This window comes from Talpa occidentalis, unplaced genomic scaffold (assembly GCF_014898055.3).
Source record: "Talpa occidentalis isolate TD23 unplaced genomic scaffold, MPIMG_talOcc4v2.1 talOcc4.10, whole genome shotgun sequence".
NCBI lineage: Eukaryota > Metazoa > Chordata > Mammalia > Eulipotyphla > Talpidae > Talpa > Talpa occidentalis.
Genome location: NW_023600993.1, coordinates 61,470,183 through 61,488,258, shown reverse-complemented (window position 1 = coordinate 61,488,258; position 18,076 = coordinate 61,470,183). Strand labels below are relative to the sequence as shown.

Sequence of the window (18,076 nt, the reverse complement as noted above, 5' to 3'; positions counted from 1 at the left end):
GGACCACAGTTCCAGAATTTCTCAGAAAATGGGATGCTTTACAGTGAGTTCCAGTCTTGAGTGATCTGCAAGTATAGCTATTAGAACAATCTCCAAGTTTTTATAGATAAAAGTATCTTCTTAAGATCTTTCCCATACAAATAATTTTCTGCTTTTAGCTATTCGCTAATAACTGTGATTTGGGTTAGATTTGGAGTTCAATGAGTCATCAACATGTAGGATTTTCTTATGTACACAGAAATACCAAAATTATTGTGTACATTTAATTATCCATTTACTGCTTTAGTGACAGAGATAGCAGATGGACATGATGGAGGGTGTGGTGGAGCTGGTAGAGTAGTTGATGAACCTTCTTCACCTTAGACTTAAATTGTTCCTTGAAAATGTGATATTGTCAGAATTCTGTGGTCTCAGGAGAATCACATAACGTTGCTGTACCTCACTTTCCCTGTTGGTAAAGACAAGACAAAGGATTAGATGATGTCAGGATTTTGTGGGATTGGAGGAAATGCGTGGAAATTACCCAGTAGGACCCAGCCACCTCTTGACTGCCCTAACCAGGGTTGTTATCTATGTTCCTTGGATAGTGATTGAGTACCAGTGGGGTTCCAGATACAGTGTCAGTGCTCAGGGGGAATCTTTATATGAGGCAGGCAAGTTCCAGGGTCCCATAGTTCCTAGTGGAGGAACTAGACATGGGACAACTGACAAATATGATCATTGTGAATAATGATTAAAGATTCTGAAGCAAATAAAATAGAACTGAGAGTGAGAAATCCAAAAAGCCTGAATTTAGAAGGGAGATGCAGCCCAGGCCTCAATGGCAGGCTGAGCTCTGGTCTTCAGCAGGGAGCTGCTGGGTAGCCCAGAGGGCACCTGCATGCCCTCAGACCAGCCTGCACCTCAGGGAAGTAGCAGTAAACTCTCCGCCTGGAGCAGTCAGTTCACTCTCCTGCCTCCCTGGCTGCCCTTCTTAGCAGCAGCCTGTTCTTCTTTGTCCAGCTCTTCAGGATCTCTGTAGCAGTAGAGACCAGGCATGACCCCCGATAGGATTGGTGTGACAGGACAGGGTGCCATGCGTGTGTGGAGTGCCCTGCGCCAGCCTTCGCCGCCAGAGACCCAGCACTAGCAGAGGAGAGTCTGTATGGCATAAAGCAGTGGTAGGCAGGCTCGCTGGGAGAAGCTCGTGGGCAGTCCTGTAGTCAATAGCCACCAAAAGTCTTGGTTACCTGCAAGCTGTCTGGATCTGGTTAGTGAAGGTTCCAGGAGTGAAGTGACCAGCAACAGGACTGGACCCAGTGGGAGCAGCAAACTTTAGCACCATTTGATGACCAGTGCTGCTGGCGGATAAGGCACTGACATCAGCCAGGCTTTCGGCTGGCAACAATGGGGAGAGCTGCCAGCAGAAGCTTCTCTGAGGTTCTCATCAATTTTTTGATGTAGATGCCATCGTTTTTCCTTTTGAAGATCAGTGTTCCATTTTGTTGTCAAAGTTGGTGCCACTTGAATGGTTTCCTGCAATAAGGAATTTGAAGACATCCTATTCGTTCATTTATAGTACATCAGGGACTCTGGACATTGTGAAAGCTTCCCTTTAAGTTACTATGGGAACCAAAATGACATTGTATGGAACTCTCTCTGGGAAAGACCACCCTCCATTTCTGGAATAGTTTCGTACCTTTTGACCCAAACCCAGGATACTGCAAATTGCTTCTTTTTGCTCCATTGCACTTCTGTATTCCTGAACATCAGAACCTGACCTATCAGCACAGGGGATAGAAAACAGCAGCCCTCCTGCCTGCTCTTTAAATAAAGTTTTACTGGCACATGGCCACTTTCATTCCTTTACATCACATCTATGGCTGCTATCAGGCTACATCAGCAGAGTTGGGTAGTGTATTTACAGATAAGTTTGCCAACTGCTTTAAAGTTCCCATTGCTCAAATGAACCTTTTTGCTCAGCAGGTACCAAAAGTGAGCCTCCTATATTAGCATGTCTCCTCCTCATTGTCTGGTCAGTGGATGTAAGACTTAACAACCGTTGGATGAAACTCTTGTTGCCCATGACATACGTCCCTGCAGAATGGCTCCTTGTCTTCACCCTCCACTTGGACTTTGTGTTTGGTGCTCAGACATCTGGATACCCTACATCTTTGGACTCTGGAGTTGCTGAAGGGCAACCTTACCCCTTATAGTCTTTATGTGGAATTAATCCCTGGAAATGAATGCCATTTCCAATGTCTCTCACTATTTTTTTTTTTTTTGTTTGTTTGTTTGTTTGTTTGTTTAAGCCAAGGAGTGATTCTGTACTCTTCAATCTTTAATCTTACACACCTATACTTTGGCAAAGGGAAACTTTCATTGAACTACCTTTTGGGAAGATACAAAGCTCATTTGATGCATCCCTTATTTTTATTTTATGAAACCATTCCAGATGTTAAAACATTTACCCAGCATGGCTTTGCAAATCATTGAGATTATGATTCTGAATTTAATAATTAATATTTAATTGAACAAATACAGCAAACAATTTACAAATGTAGTGACAATATACTATTCAACTGTATGACTATACACACTTCCCTTAAGTCCTCTGCATTATTTCTTTTATTTACAATGTCATAGTGAGGATCTTGTCACATAAAAGACCCTCAGTAAATGGAGCCTATATTTTGATATTGCAACATGAGCTGCTCTTTTTTGGGATTTTTGATATTGCAACATGAGCTGATTTTTTTTCCCAAAGTGTATAACATTTGTTTTTTAAAAGTAGAATTTTTAAGTGATTGTTGTGATACCTGTATAAATTTGAGGCTATAATCTTTTCAAGTCTTTGAAATAAGTGCAGTATATTCACTTAAAAATAGATGTCATTTGTTCTGGGAAAACATTTTCTTACTGACCTGGCAAATTTCCGTTATCTGATTGGTTTTACTTATTGGAATCATAGATAGCTAACGACATCTTATTAAGTAGCATGTTCTTTTACACTCTGTAACTTATAGAATCAAGTGAACACTAAATGTCAGGAGTGATATGGCTAATTTGCGCATCATCTTAACTGTTTCATGAATGATAGGCAGGCTGGATGTTGGGATACAAGGTGAACAATGTACCAACACTCTCTATAGAGATTCCTAGCCCTTGGGGATAGACAGATAGTGCAACACTAGCTGCATCCCCAACTACTGTGTGTTTTGGGGGAACAGCGGGGCCACTATCTTTTCCCATTGGAGCTGTCAAACTTTGATACTCTACAGCCCTGAGCTCCTGACTCAATGTTTGGGGATGGATGGAGAGGAGAGATGATGGGTGGGCAGAATTCAGTATTTTTGTGTGTACTTACCTTAGATTCTCTCATTTAATCCTTTACAGACTCTGAGGTAGAATCTTCATGATACTTATTTTATAGATGAGAAAACAAAGACACTTACTATGTGCTAGTTGTCATGTCAATGATTTTCCATATAATCCTTCACCAATTCTATGATCTCATAGCACAGTGCTTCCATCAATCATTTTGACCTTTCTGTGGGGGAGGAGAGTTCTTCATGTACTCTTCTGTGTACTGTGTTGCCTCAGGCAGAGAGTTATTACCAGTCTATGATAGAGAAACTGAAAAAACATATTCAGAAATTTCATACAATTTCAATGTTGAGTTTAATAATTTTTAAAATATTGACATACTTTATCTTTTTTATTTCTTTTTTTTAGGAATTTATTATGTTTTATAAGCTGTCCATACTTCACTGATTGGTGACTATAGAGTATAGACTTCCCCTTCCCCACAAATGGGAGGACAAGCGCTGATCTCAGGCTCTGAGGATGTCATGGCCTTGTGCACCGATGTTCTGCTTGGCATCCTGGTTTGGGCATAGAGTACATTGATGTTTCATGAGGTAACATTAGTCTTCCTGAATTCATTGCTTCCAGTCCTTGGATTGAAGGAGGACACCTCTTTCTTCATCCCTATTGGGGCTCACTCTTTCTAGGAGTCCACTGTGACTTGTGCTTTTGTGCTCTTTGAGTCTTTGGCTGGCTGCCAAGGGGCTGATGGTTGGGGCTTCACTAGGAGTGAGGGGGTATGCTTCCTGTGACTGTCAGCGTGGTCCACCTCCCCCTTCATACGTTGAACTTTTGAGACTCATTACCCCCACAAGAGTGTGCTGTTGTGAGAGACCCATGGAGAGAGGCAGTGAGGAGCCTGGACCTCAGTCAGACCCAGCGCCAGGCCACACTGACAGTCACAGGAGCAGCATCCTCATCTGAATGAAGCCCCAGCTGTCAGCCCCTCAGCAGCCAGTCAGACACTCAAAGAGCGTAAGAGTGCAAGTCATGGTGGACTCCTAGAGGACTCCCAGCCCCTTGAATTTGTTTTTGTATTTATTTTATTTTTATTTTTTAATATTTTTAACTAATTTTTCTTATTTTTTACATCATTGTTCATTTTTAAACAATATTTGCTTCCCCCCATCCCCTCAGGTGTAGTCCCCATAGAGTTTATTTCCCCAGTGCACCCGTGCACCATCACCTCAGTCCCCTGTGCTCCTCTCCCCCTCCCTCTGATCCCTCTCTCTCCTCCTCCCCTGCAGTATGTCTCTGATTTATAATTGTCTGTTTTTGTTTGTTGTGTTTTGTACTCTTGTTATTTAGCCCCTTTAATTTTTAATTTAAAAAATCAACTATATTTGCAAATATCTGGACTAAACCTTTGGAATCCAAGTTGGCAGGAGCACCATGGGAGACCAGCATGTGGTACCTGAAATAGTGCCTTCCCCACAACTGTTGGTTCACCAGGTTCCTGGCAGGCTGACCAAGGACCATGCTTATTAAAGGTTTATTCAACTTTTCCAGACTTCACCTGAAACCCAGCTTAGTTTTTAAATGGAACCAAACTACATTAGAACTTTTTATTTTATTCTTTGAGCATTGAGAATACGATTGGCGTTTTCTTAGCGGTTGTCATTATGGGATTACAGAAGCACTAAGGTGCAGCCAAGGATGGAATGGAATGTCCCAGCAAGAGGAAAAAAAATATTCATAATGTCACTGAGCAGGAAGATGCGGGCGGGGCAGAGTGTTTGCCTGTGGGGCCTGTCATCTTATTATGAGCTGGGAAGGTCCACCTTTTCCTGTGGATCCAGAGAGGAAATTCGAGGCCTTTGTTACCCAGGAAGTCACTGTTTCCCTGTAATCTCTGACTCCCTTCAAAGAGGAAAGAACAATTTATTATTGTTAAAAAGTTAAATATTTTGGGCACAGCAGACCTCTCCTGTCTCGCCCACTGCCCCCTCAGCAGTGTATTTCAGTTAATCTGTCAGTTCTGTTCCCCACTTTGTCTCTGGTGAATCCTCTCACACCTCTCACACCCCCACACCTCTGGCCTATACCCCAGTTCTTGTGTGCATGAATAAATTCTTTAAAAAAAGAAAGTTAAATATTTTGCCCTGTTGGTCTCTTCAGAATTTCTCTAAATGGGAAGTAAATTTTATATAAATGCCATCTTTTTTCAAGCCCTGTGGAGTTACCTGTTTTGTTTAAATTGGTTTTAGGGCCTAATGTTTGGTATTTGCAAGGTACTTGGATGTCTTTGAAACCCTCACAAGAATAAGCACAAGAATGTCTAGTTGCTGGGCCGCCCCTGGTGGCGCAGTGGTTGAGCGCTGGGTTGCGAGGCTGCCCGCAGCCTCTGCAGCGCCAGTTCGATCCCCGGCCACCGGCGAGGGTCCCACACGCAAAAAAATAAATAGATAAAAAATAAAAAAAGAATGTCTAGTTGGTGCAATACAAGCATGGGTGGTGAGGGGTCTAGAAAACAGCTGGATTGTGGGAGCCCCCTTACCTGAGGTAGGGACCTGGGGAGTCAGTACTGTCTGCCTGCGGATACCCTAGGCTTCTAAGACTTTAGATGTGGCCGCGACACCACAGTACTCCATGAAAAACACAAGGCTGGCTGTGTATATGTGGGGTGTAAGTAATGTGGGGGCATGCAGGGGAGTGGTGGTGCCCTGCCCTCACCCCTCTGTCTCCCTCACCCCTGTCATTAGCCTGTGTGCTCTGTGTGGACAAGATTGTGCTTTTTTTTACTTTGAATTCATAGTGTGTGAAAGTCTTAAGTATGAATCATTTTGTCTGGCAGCTGGCACCACTGGACTGCTCTGTGTGTGCCTGTCAGGTTCCTTGCCCTTGTATTGCCCGAAGCACTAGCAGGAACAGGGCTGGATCACTTTGGACCTTTAGGAACCTGGCTGTGCTCTCTTTAACTGTCCGTGGCCTTTCGCTGACACTGGCAGGAAGACTGGAGCTTCCCTTTTGACACACCAGTCCCTGGCCTCTCCTGAGCCAGTAGGATGCAGGTGGGGAGGGGTGGAGGTTTCCCTTTTGCAGGGTTGGGGAGGGCAGGGCCAGGGCCAGTCTTTGATCCTGCCTGTTTGGCAGGCTCTCTTCCCACGGCTTATGCTGGACATAAGCCCCCTGCCCTCTCTCCCTCTATCTCTGTCTTGCCTTCCTGTCTCCACCCCTTTGTTCATGCTGTTTCTTCCCACTGTGGCCCACACGCTTCCAGAGCAGTTTTGTATCCCTCCTTCTTACCTGATCATGCTGCTCTCACGTTGCTAGCCTCTTCTTGTGCACCAGTCTGCCTGTCCTCCTCCACACGCCCCTGCTGCTTTTTGAGGGCACAGGAAAACTGTCTACTGGGAGCCTCCGCAGTGGGTCAGGGTTGGCCCAACACATGTGAGGGAGAGCTTGCCTTGGGTTAGAGCCCTGTGTGTGCCTCACAGTGGCTAGAGAATGGGCCCATGAAGGCAGTGTGGTCAGACAAAAAGACTGCAGGATGGGGGGCAGCACAAGAAAAGTGGTATGGTGGGGGTGATGGAGTTCTTTTGTGAGATAGTCAATTGGGGCCTGGGTTCCTGCTAAGCTGCTCAGTATGGGGGCACCTGTCTTTGGATGTCACCTCAATTTCTCACCAACCCTGTACCCAGCCCTCATTATTGCTGGTCCTGTGCTTGCATCTGCCTCATAGCCCCAGGAAGCATCTGCTGGCTTGCACCTCTAGGTGTTTCCCATGTCAATTGTATTACTTACATGGTTGTGGAGTCCCTCAGCCTAGGAACCCCTGCTTGGTCTGGCCCTGTCTCCCTCTCACCTCCTTACAACCTTCCAGCTGCAGGCTGTTGGGTCCTCTCCAGCCATGCTGCACTTGTCCATGTGGCTCTCCTTTAGGAGAGTACACTTAACTCCAGACATCTCCCCGGTCTCAGGCTCACGTCCCTCCTCAGGACAGGTAACTGGACTGTTCAGGGAGGCTCACCTATGCTGTGCCCCTTGCAGATCCAAATTATACCCACTGTTTTGCAGTCGTGAAATATGCCCCCCATGCCCTCATGCTACCCTAGCTCTTTTGCAGGTGAAGGATGGGCTTGCTTACACCACTGGATTTGGGCTTTGGTAGTTTCTGACTGCTATGTGGAGAGCTTTCCTTTCTCCAGTTTCCCCAGAGGTGTCTTTCTCAGTCTAGGGAGCATAAATGTGTGCTTGTCTTCCCATGGCCTGGGCAGCAGAGGTGACTTTGTGTGTGACAGTGATTTCCAGGCACTCTGTGACTGGGGGAGTCTCAGTCTATTTCCTGATAGAGTTGGGGTTAGTTCACTCCTGGGAACTGTGACCATGCCGTAGTGTTTGCATGTGGCAATGTGTGCATGTGGTGTAGATGTTAAGGAGTTGCTGAACTTTTCAGTGAACTTTTCCTTTCCTTCCTGTGGGAGATGACCTAGTATGACCGTGCACTTTGCCGGATTTGGGTGCTGTAGCACTTCCATGTTCCCTCAACTTGAAGGATGAACTGTTGCGTGCATTTCAAACAAGCAGCTAATTGCTATGACTTTTTACTTATTTTTTTTTCTTGCATTGCTGTAGTCCCCATAGTTCTCCCACCAGCATATCATCTGTGAACCATCACCATATTCTCTTTTGTTTTTTTCTTTAAATGGTGTATTTTGGGAAAGAGAGAACTTAAAATTATTCATTTAATTAAAGCATATAGAAGGATTTAATCATTATCTTTCCACTCAATTTAATTTGCTATTAGTGTTTGGTCTTTAAAATAGTAACTATCTTTAAAGTACGTTTTTATATTCCTGTACTATAGTTAGCTTATACTGCATCTTATAGTGGTGCACATGGATCCATTTATTGCTGTTGGTTCTCTTTTTCTTGGCGGGCGAGTGATGCCTTCATACCTAACCTCCCTGTGCAAGGCACCAATTGCTCTCTGACCTCTGTACCTCATTTGGCAACTGGTGTAAACAGGTCTTGCCAGTATTAACCTCAAAAGAGCAGTATTCCTATGTTTCTTGATCATATCTTCATGTAGTAAATACCTCCTTGACAGATTCCCCAGAACAACTTTCAACTTCATTGGGAATTTCCTACCATTGATATTTAAGGAAAAAATAAATATTTAACACTTGGTTAGCTTTTCCTCTTACTGAGTTTTCTGTCACTTTGCTTACGTTGGTTAGTGCTTTTTGAAAAAAAATAGAAAGGCCAACATTTCTTTTTTCTGAAGTTGGATTTCCCCTCTCTGCCCACACTGTCCTTGGGTTCTCATGTGCTTGCTGTGATGTACGAAGTTCCGTGAAGGTTTTTAGCACTACCTAGCCTCTGGGAGGGGCAAAGGGACAGAGAAAGATGTCTCCATCGGATTTTTCCAGATGCTTCAGGAACCTGCTTATGATAATATGACTGGTATTTCATCACTTAATGAAAAAAAAAATATAAAAGGAGCATAAGTTCATAGGAAAAAGACTTTTCATAATTTATGGAAAATTACAAAGTGTGGTAGAATTGTAAGAAGCCAGTCCACATTTCTTGCAGAGGGACAAGGGCATCCACTATAATTGTTAAGGTTGGTCTCAGTTAAAAGATATTGATGCTGCCGTGGTGCCCTGCCCCAACCAGTACTGCTCTCAGAAACCTGTCCATCTGTCCCTTCCACTGGCCAGTCTTTACTTGGGACCCTGTTTCAGTGAGGTCTTCCCTTGAGTTTTATTTAAACTATAGCTTCTTCCTCTACTTAACCTGCTATGTGCATTCCCTTTATTATTCTATGGCACCACCCTCTGAAATTATAAATAAGTAAATTGCATAGTATATTTCTTGTTTACATTCTGTTTCCTCCAGATAAAACAAATTCTTCAAGGGCAGGATCTTTGCATTAAGGACTGTTGTGCTCGCTGTATAATTGGTGCTCAGTAAATATTTGTTGAATGGGTCTCTTTGAAGTTCATCTCTATTTCTTTGTTCTTTAGGAGGCCAAGGGTGGGATAGTCATCTATGAAGCTCTGTGATTGACTACCCTTTAAATGCATCACTCTGTAGGTCCTTAGTGAGCTTAAATACATTGATGACTCATTTCAGATTCCTCATTGGTTCATAAAGTTTTCTTACACCTGCTAGCTGTGGAAAGTACATTCTGCTCTCATGGATTTCCTTAGATGGTTTTGGGCATGAGTTTGGTGTGTTTTGGGATCTCAGTGAACTGGGGGTTGATGTGTTAATGAAACCTGGTTAGAGCAAGAATTTTGGACACAGCCCATTGTGTCCTTGGGCCTGTCCTCTGTTTCCCCTTGTGTGGAATGTGATTTGGGCACAATGTTCCTGTCTCATCTGTTCAGACTCGATGGTTTAGGGCAAGATGTGGGCAGCCTGTGTGGCCATAAGACAGTGTGGATAAATTGGAGGCGATTAAGAAGACCGTGCCAGCGAGACTTGGTGGCCAGCTAAAATGTGGGAAGAGTTTGAGAATGACTCTTCTTTCTCGCTTGGGTTAAAGTGTGCTACAGAAGTATTTCTGGATACCAGTGCAATGCCAGCATTTCAAAATATGGAAACTTCAAGTTGAATTCATTTTCCTATTACCCAAATTAGCCTTGCCACACCCCTGTGTGAGTGCACCATCCTCCTGATCACCCAGATTTCCAGCCTCAGAGCAAGCTTGGCTTTCCCCATTTCCCTGATCATTTATGGCAGTGTTACCCACTCTTCTCTGCACCTCATGAATACTACTACCAGTGCCTCTGAGTTCTCACCTGGGAAGCCCCATCCTGGTCCATCCATTCTTAATCAGAAGGGCTATACCTTTGTGCAGAATGAGGCTCAAGCCTCAGCACTTCCTGTACGTCCTAGACATCTGGATTCTTAGAGTAATACAGGAGCCTGTGCTTGGGTGATCACCGCTGGGCCTGCTTTGTTCTCCATAGCTCTATTTTGTGCAGTTTGGAATAGGGTCTTGTAATGACTGTGTTATGATCTTGATAGTACTCTGCACAGTTCCCAGGATGAAGTGCTCTGGCAAGGATTGCAGACTTATCTATTTGATAGTCACAATTTAAATAGATCTGTTAGCCCATGAACTATACTTTCAGGGACTGTCACCTTGAGTCGGGGTGTGAACAAATGGTTTTCATCAAACACCTGGCAGACATGCTGTGGACACATGCTGCACAGGGAGACTCTCTCGAGACTTGCTTCCCAGCAAAAATCCTTGAAATAAATGTTATTGTCCACATTTACCTGTGAGGAAAGGGAGACTCATTTTGGGTGGTCTCTGTTGCTGTGTCTTCACAAGGAGCTTTATAAATCTGGCCTTCCCAGGCTCCCACAAAGCAGAGGGCACAAGCAGGGCATGAGTGTCCAGAGAGCTGGCACTGGAATGGAGAGAGAAGAGGGAAGGGGTGAGGTGTGTAATTTGCTGCTAATCTAGTCCAGAGCATTTTTATCACTATAAAGTTGAAGCTGCCCATTTTATGTCTTCCATTTCTTTTCAGGGACACAACTTTATATTCTTGAACAGGCAGAGTATGTGTCCTAGTTGTTTTTGAACATATCTATCTTTTAATTTTGTCGTCTTTGACACTTTTAGTCTGTTTCTCATCATTATGGATCTTCTTTTCATGACAGGTAGTTTCTGATTGGATGCCAAACATTGTGAATTTTACATACTTCAGTGTTGACTTTTTTCACTCTGGGTTTTTTTTGTTTGTTTGTTTTTGTTTTTGTTTTGGTATTCCTTTAAATATTTTGAGGATTTGTTGTGGGAACGTGTCGGCTTCTTTTGGTCTTTTTGAAGCTTACTTTTAAGCTTCATTAGCTGAACCTGGAATTACTTTCGATGTAGACCTAGTGTGCACTCACTGTGGAGGCAGTGTGCCTGTGTGGACGAGATTCAGTGTCCCACACATAGGGAGGTTTCCATTCCAGCTGAAGGGAGCTTAGGCTCTTCCCTGCCTTGTGTGAGCTTTGCAGGTTGTTCATTCTGCTTCCTTCTGAATGTTCTTTCCTACCCTTGATCATTTTCTTACACACCTGCACTAGGCAGTACTCAAGGCACTCTCTGTGGTCTCCAGAATCATCTTCCTGTCCAGCTTTCTCTGCCCAGCTTCCTTGTGCTCTGAACCCATAGAAGGACCACCAAGCTCTGCATGGGGTCCTCTTCCTCACACTGCAGACAGGACACTCTCCAGGCCATAAAGACCACTGGCAGGGCTTGCTTCTCTTGTTCCCTGTCTGTCCTGTGCTTCCTGTCATCCCATGTATGAAAACTGTTTCAAATTTTAATTTATTTAAGGAGAGAGGGTATATCCTGCTCTTAATATTCCTTCTTAGCTGGAAGCACAAAGTCCCCTATAATTTTATTTTAGTTATGCTTCTAGGAATAGATTAGCCTCAGAGCATTTTTATGTAGTCTACTGAATCAGCTTTGGAGTAAAAATGAAAATAAAGATCACACTGTCCAAGGCCTCATTTTATAGATGAGGAAATAAAGCAGAGAGAGTGAAATTATTTGCTGAGAACCGTAGAGTTTGTCACACAGGCAGTTTATAAATATTTGACTGACATAATAAGGTTTTTCAAATGTGAAGGACACCATAAGCAATTTCGTGTGACCCATGCCAAGGTTTGGACTTAGGAGTCCTCCCTTGGTGGATGGTGATCAGGTCTTATCTTACAAGGACAAGCACTTCTCGAGCAGGGGCTTACTTGTTTTATGCTGGCATCTGTGCTGTTCATTTACTGTTTCATCTCAGCCACTTGGTTTTCACACATTTCCATGGTTGGTGCACTTTAAGGGGGCTTTACTGTGACCTTCAGCATGCTTCTGGAACCTTCTCTCTCCCTTTCCTTGCTCTGCCTCACACTTGCCTGCCCTCTAAAGGACTATCACTCTGGTCTAGGGACTGTTGTCCTTGCGCCCAGGCAACTTGCAGCAAAGGCATAGACTGGCATTTGGGCCAGACCTGGCTTACCTCACCTGCCTCCAGATTCTTGGTCAAGGGCTGCCATTCACCCCTGGCCTTCTGCCCTCTGCCTGCCTGAGCAATGTAGAAATGAGGAAGTGCCCCACTGAGGATTACAACATTTAAACCCTGGGGCCTTTTCCTGGGTACAGGTCAGTGAGAACCCTTCTAGAATCTGAAACTATCATTGAGAAAGTTCACAGAAGAAATGACTCTCCTCATTCTGCTAACTGGGGAGAGAGGGGTGTGTCCTCTGCCCACTATGTGCCAGTGCTATGTCTCAACTGATCCTACAACAGCTTATGGCTGGTGCCCTGGGTTGCATGTAAATGTTGTAGGGATAGTGGTGCCAGGGAAGAAAGGGATGCTTCCAACTGGAGAAGTCGGAATCCCTGACAGTAGTGGATTCATGTGTCTGTTAGTGAGGCCTTGGGGTTGTGAGCCCATTTCAGATAAGGGTGATGCAGCTGGGGAAGCATGAAGGGATTATCCCTTAACTAGTACCCCAGAATGTCAAACCTGATCTCCCAGCTTCAGAGCTGTGCTTGGTTAGCACACCAAACTCCCTTTTTGTCTATTTGTGCTTTTTTTACCCTGTCCTTTTCATTTGAGGTCTGCATGTAAATGATCTCCTTTGTCACCAGTTCAGCCCATTGGTGGCAGTTTCACTTGATCCTTTGGGCTCCCAGAACTACAGCACAGGTGAGGGGCCTGGAATAGGAATAGAAATTTCAGGGAGAGAAACCTACCCCCACTCTCCTTTTTCCCAGACCTTGGAGATAAAGTTGGCCAGGCTTCACTGGGGCCAAAATCAGAACACATTTTATTCTACTTGGAAGTTTGTCGATTATTTGCAAATTATTCTCATGCCTTGTGTTATATTCTAATTAATTCTCTGAGAGCATTTTGAAGATGGTGATTGTCAGTGTTATTCACATAGAGGTTCTGGGTCATTTGTAACTAAGTCACTGTAAAGCTTTAAGTTGTAAGGTGCTGTGTTTCTTTCTGACTGTTCTAGCAAATTAATGTTATTCATACATTTGAATGTTTTGGTCTCTAATTCATTTTCCTTTTCACAAGTGAGGGAGGGGAGGGTCCCAGAGAACAAACTGAGTGGGTAGTGGAAAATGTGTCCTTATGGACATAAGCAGGATCTTATGTCCTGCTTTATACTGCTTCTGCTGCTGCTGTGCTTGCTTTGTGTCATCTTTTAAATGGCCCACCTTAAATAGTGATGTCTTCCTCCAAGGGTGAATGCAAAGAGAAGCTGATGAATGAGAACCACAGGGCTTGTCATCTACCTGGTGCAAATGTGCTTAATATACCTGGAGGCCATCATTGTTCACATCATGTATCAGGTTGTATTTGCTCTTCTGTTTTGTTACAGTGAGTATTTGGGCAGCTGTGTGGGGCTAAGTGACTGGTCATGAGAAAAGTGAGAAGCCTTTGAATCACTGGATTCTTCTAGGGAAAGAAAGAGAAGAGATACTTGGCACTCAGACACCGCTGTGTGGGCACATGGCCTTATGGGTTGGTGAGAACTCGTAACCCCAGGTGTGGGTTCTCTTCTGAGGAAGCTTGAGAAAATCTCAGTGTTCTTTGCTTCCTGCATCTTGACCATTCTCTAGAGTTAAGAAGATTCCATAGGATGGGCAAAATATCTATATTGTTTAAGAGGGCTTTTGGCTTTGATGGAGACCACTAGTTGTGCTTAAAATCAGTAAGTTAATAACTTTGGAAAACCTTCAGCTTTATATGAACAAGAATGGACAGTAAAGTTAGTGGAACAAGAAACACTGCTGTCATTGCTGAATCAAGTGTGACATTATATTTCTTATTACTTAGAATTTAATTGACTTGAAATGGTTCCTTTTCTGAGCCACAAAAATTACATCAGTGGGAATTCCTCACCATTTATTAGAGTTCCTAAGATACAGACCTGTTGAACTTGTGCAAATGATAAATTATTGGTGTTTCCCAACCTCTGACCTCCATACCCACATCTCTGAGTAATAGCTGCCCCTTTCTTGTAGCAAAACTGGGTCTCTGTTATTATTTACACCTGGTTCTGAATTTTAGTCAGATAATCATTTTGCTAACATTATTTCTGTTTTAAGTTATAGCTATAATGAAAGACCTAGACATAGAAGACCTGATTATTTCCTTTGATCTCTGGTAAGGAGTTGGGTAAGATTTTCTAGATCAGACAGAGTCGGGGAGGCAGAATGCCTGACTGGTATGGATTGAGGAGTTCATAGAGCCATTCCTCATAAAGTTAGGAGACTAACGTCATGCAGAGTTGGCACAAGCAGAGTTTCATGAGAGGCAAGGAGAGTAAGTATAAACCATCTTCTTGCCACCACCCTTTTCTTGCCTCTAGTCCTTGGGTTCCCAAGCACAGACAACTGTGACTCGCAGGGATGTTGTGAAGATGTGTAACAAGTTGTTCATAACTTCTTGGGGAAGTTATGAATTTTAATTTTTGTTTTCTGTAACTAGATTTAAAAATTACAGCGTAAATACTTAACCAAGATTCTAGTAGAGGACGAAAGCCTTGTGGGGTTTGTCTGCCAAGAGTTTTCCACTTTACCAACAGGTGAGTGCAGGTTGATAAGGCCACTTTTGGAATTTATGCCTCTGAACTCATTGTGAGTTCATTTTTTTCTGTTATTTGCTGTTAATTTCCTCATAAACATCCAGTGAGTAAATCCACAAACAAAGGTTCCTCTTGGTGTACAATATGGGATCCCAGCTGCTTTGGAGCACTCTTCTTGGGTGAGCATTCCTGCACCTGCATGCTAGTCTCAGAAACCGTGCTAGCAACTGCTGCTTATGAGTACAATCACTTCAGAAAAGTAAAACTAGAAGGAAATAAGAAAATATGTTCACTAAATCTTCATGTTATACTCATAGTAGTTTGCTCTATTAGAGGTCATCCCAGGTGACCCATTTTTGTATCCTCATGATAATGTTGGTGATGAACAAAATGGAGATGGAGTCATGGAGTGGTTGGAGGAACTGATGGTGATGGAGAAAGAGATGGAAGAATTAGAAAAAGTGAGGTAGTGGAGGTGATGGTGGAGGAGTTGGATAGAGGAGGTGTTGATGAAGAAGGTAAAGGTGGTAGAAGAGGAGTAGATGATACCAGGAGATCATGATGTAGGAGTTAGGATGATGATATAGGAGATGGAGGTGATGTTGGAGTAGGTGGTAATAGTACAGGAGATTGAGGAAGCAGAGGTGGATGTGGTACAGGAGGAGAAGGTTATGGTATAGAAGGTGGAGGAAGTCATAGATGAAGTGGAGGTAATTCAGGAGGAGGAGGTGACGATAGAGGTGGCAGCAAAAGCAGAAGTAGTGGTGGTAGCAGTAAAGGCACAGTCAGTTTTTACTGAGCAATGCTTGACGTAATAACATTCTGTGAGAGACTTCACACTGGGAGATTTAGTGTCTTCCCCAAGATCACTTAGCTATTTACTCATTAAAAAATTCCAGAGCTGGTGCTGGTAACCATTAGGCTGAGCTGCCTTATTGATGTGGGAATACCAAGTCAAAAGAAAGAAGCAAAATTTACTTGGCAAAAGCATTTTGTTTTGGAAAAACCATTCATTTGTCAAGAATGACAGAGACTGGGCATCAGTTTTTTTGTAGGATGCTTGGTTGGAAACATTCTAAATTTGATTGTGATGGATGTGCAGATCTGTAATTATGCTAACTTTTTGGATTGTACACTTCTCAACAGATGAAAATTTGTGTTAATTAGCTGGCATCTCAATAAAACTTTTAAAAAATTTAAAGATAGCCAACTTCCCCTCCCTTTAGAAAACTGAAATGGATGCTTACATTTCTCTGAGTCCCAGGACAGGTAAATACATTTAAAGTGAGGAATCATCTGCTAGTTAATAATAGAGGCACTAATCATGTTAATAATCATGTTAATAATAGAAGCACTTGGAGGTATTTATGTAGAAGTATCCATGTGTTGAGTACAGTGTGTCCTTTTAGATCAATATTGCTGGTACAGTAAGATTTTAGTGAAAACTTGATGGTTTTCTATACAGTAGTATTGTCTCTGCCAAACTTAGCACCTTAATATTTTGGAGAAAAGTATTTTGGTTTCTGATGAGAGGGAGTCTAGGTACTTACATGTTGGAGTCAGCAAATTACATTAATACAACAAATAAAAGTGGAGCCCTCATTCTTAGATATGGAGGCTGGCATGGGGTGTTTTTCCTTTCTTCTCAGGATCTTGGAAGCAGGTGAATCGAAGTTTGTGATTTGTTTTTAGTGTCAGCTTGCTAAAAAGTCTTTTGCTTCTTTGGTTCTTATGTAGATATAAAGAATTATATTTAAAGAGGCCAGACTCTTTTGGGCAAAAAAGACTCTAGCTCTTTTATCATGAATGTTATTTATGTAAGGGACAATTTGTAGAACTTACATTAACAAAATGTGGGGTGTTGATACTGTAGCTTTGCCAGGTTCTTGATGTTTTGGTAACTTGCATTGGCTAGTAGAGTGACAGATTCTCTGCTGCCTGCAGCACAGTGCTGGTTAAAGACTGATCTCCTTGTCAGATCACACATGATATTTAACTATGGTGAGGAACTGTTCCCTTTGTCCCCTTCCTTTGTTTTTGTCATCTGTCAGAATGGGGGTAATGATGACACCTATTAAAGAATTGAAATAAGGGGCCTCCCCTGGTGTCGCAGGCTGTTGAGTTCCACGCTGTGAAGCTCTCCACAGCCCCTGCAGTGCTGGTTCCATCTTGGTCGGCCGGTGAGGGTCCCACATGGCACGGCAGACCCCTCCTGTCATGCCCACTGCTCCCCTCAGCAGTGTATTTCGTCAGTCTGCCTGTTCTGTTCCCTGCTCTGTCTCTGGTGAGTCCTCTCACCCTCCCACACATCTGGCCTGTACCCTGGTTCTTGTATAAATTAAAAAAAAAAAAAAAAAGAATTGAAATAAGAATTCACCTAATTGTCACCATGCCTAGACTGCAGATATTGCAGTAGAAACCCTACCATATCTGTATTAATACAAGGGAGCCATTATATGTATCCTCCTTGGGGAGGATAAATGTGAAATCATTATAGCACTTGATTGTCTATGTTTAAAAGTCTAGAGTAAGATCTATATGTAGCTGACAGAAGTGGGTATTGGGCAAATGAGGGAATTTATGAGATTGTAGGATGATATATCCCCCATTTGGAATAGCAGATAGTGTAAAAGAGGTAATAGGGTAGTTCGTTCTTCATTAAGGTGGCAATTTTATGGGTTTGCATTTCGATTTATTTTATAACTTTAACTGCATTTTATGTGACAGGTATGTGTCTGGTAAAGTGTGTTTGTGTTTCACATTTTGATCTTCAGAAGCCTTGCCTGTTGTATCTCAGATGGGGCTACAGTGGTTTCCCCAGTGCACCAGGCAGGGTGGGGCACAGATGGAAGCTCCCTGGAGGGAATGGCCTTGAAGAAGACCCTGGGGCTGCTGGGAGCAGGAGGGAAGTGTTGTCTTTTCCCAGCAAGCCCCCCTGGCATTGTTTTAACTGCACCCTCAGGTGGGCATCCTTGTTTCCTCCACATTTGCTCACACACTGTTGTTTGTGATTTATTTGTTTGGGTAGTTCTGCATAAGGATAGAATATTTTCATCTGTCAAAGTCATTTTGAAAACCCTTGTCCAGTTATTTCTGATAATGACCTTTGTCTGTCTTTTTTTTTTTTTAAAGATTTATTTATTTATGCATACAAGAGATAGGGCACAGGCCATAGATG

General features: G+C 43.1%; 1 protein-coding gene across 7 annotated transcripts in view; it reads left to right on the top strand.

Moving 5' to 3' along the window:
- GRB10 (growth factor receptor bound protein 10) overlaps positions 1 to 18,076 on the top strand; it is a 196,909-nt gene that overhangs the window by 68,535 nt on the left and 110,298 nt on the right. Inside the window, exon 2 of one of the 7 annotated variants that reach the window (XM_037493433.2) lies at positions 13,552 to 13,660. The exons of 5 other annotated variants lie outside the window; for them this stretch is intronic. In XM_037493433.2, coding sequence (XP_037349330.1) covers positions 13,577 to 13,660 — 84 coding nt within the window. In that variant the 5' untranslated portion in view covers positions 13,552 to 13,576. Of the gene's footprint in view, positions 1 to 3,714; positions 3,900 to 13,551; positions 13,661 to 18,076 lie in introns of all 7 variants that reach the window. One more of the 7 variants, XM_037493473.2, reaches the window with a different exon arrangement.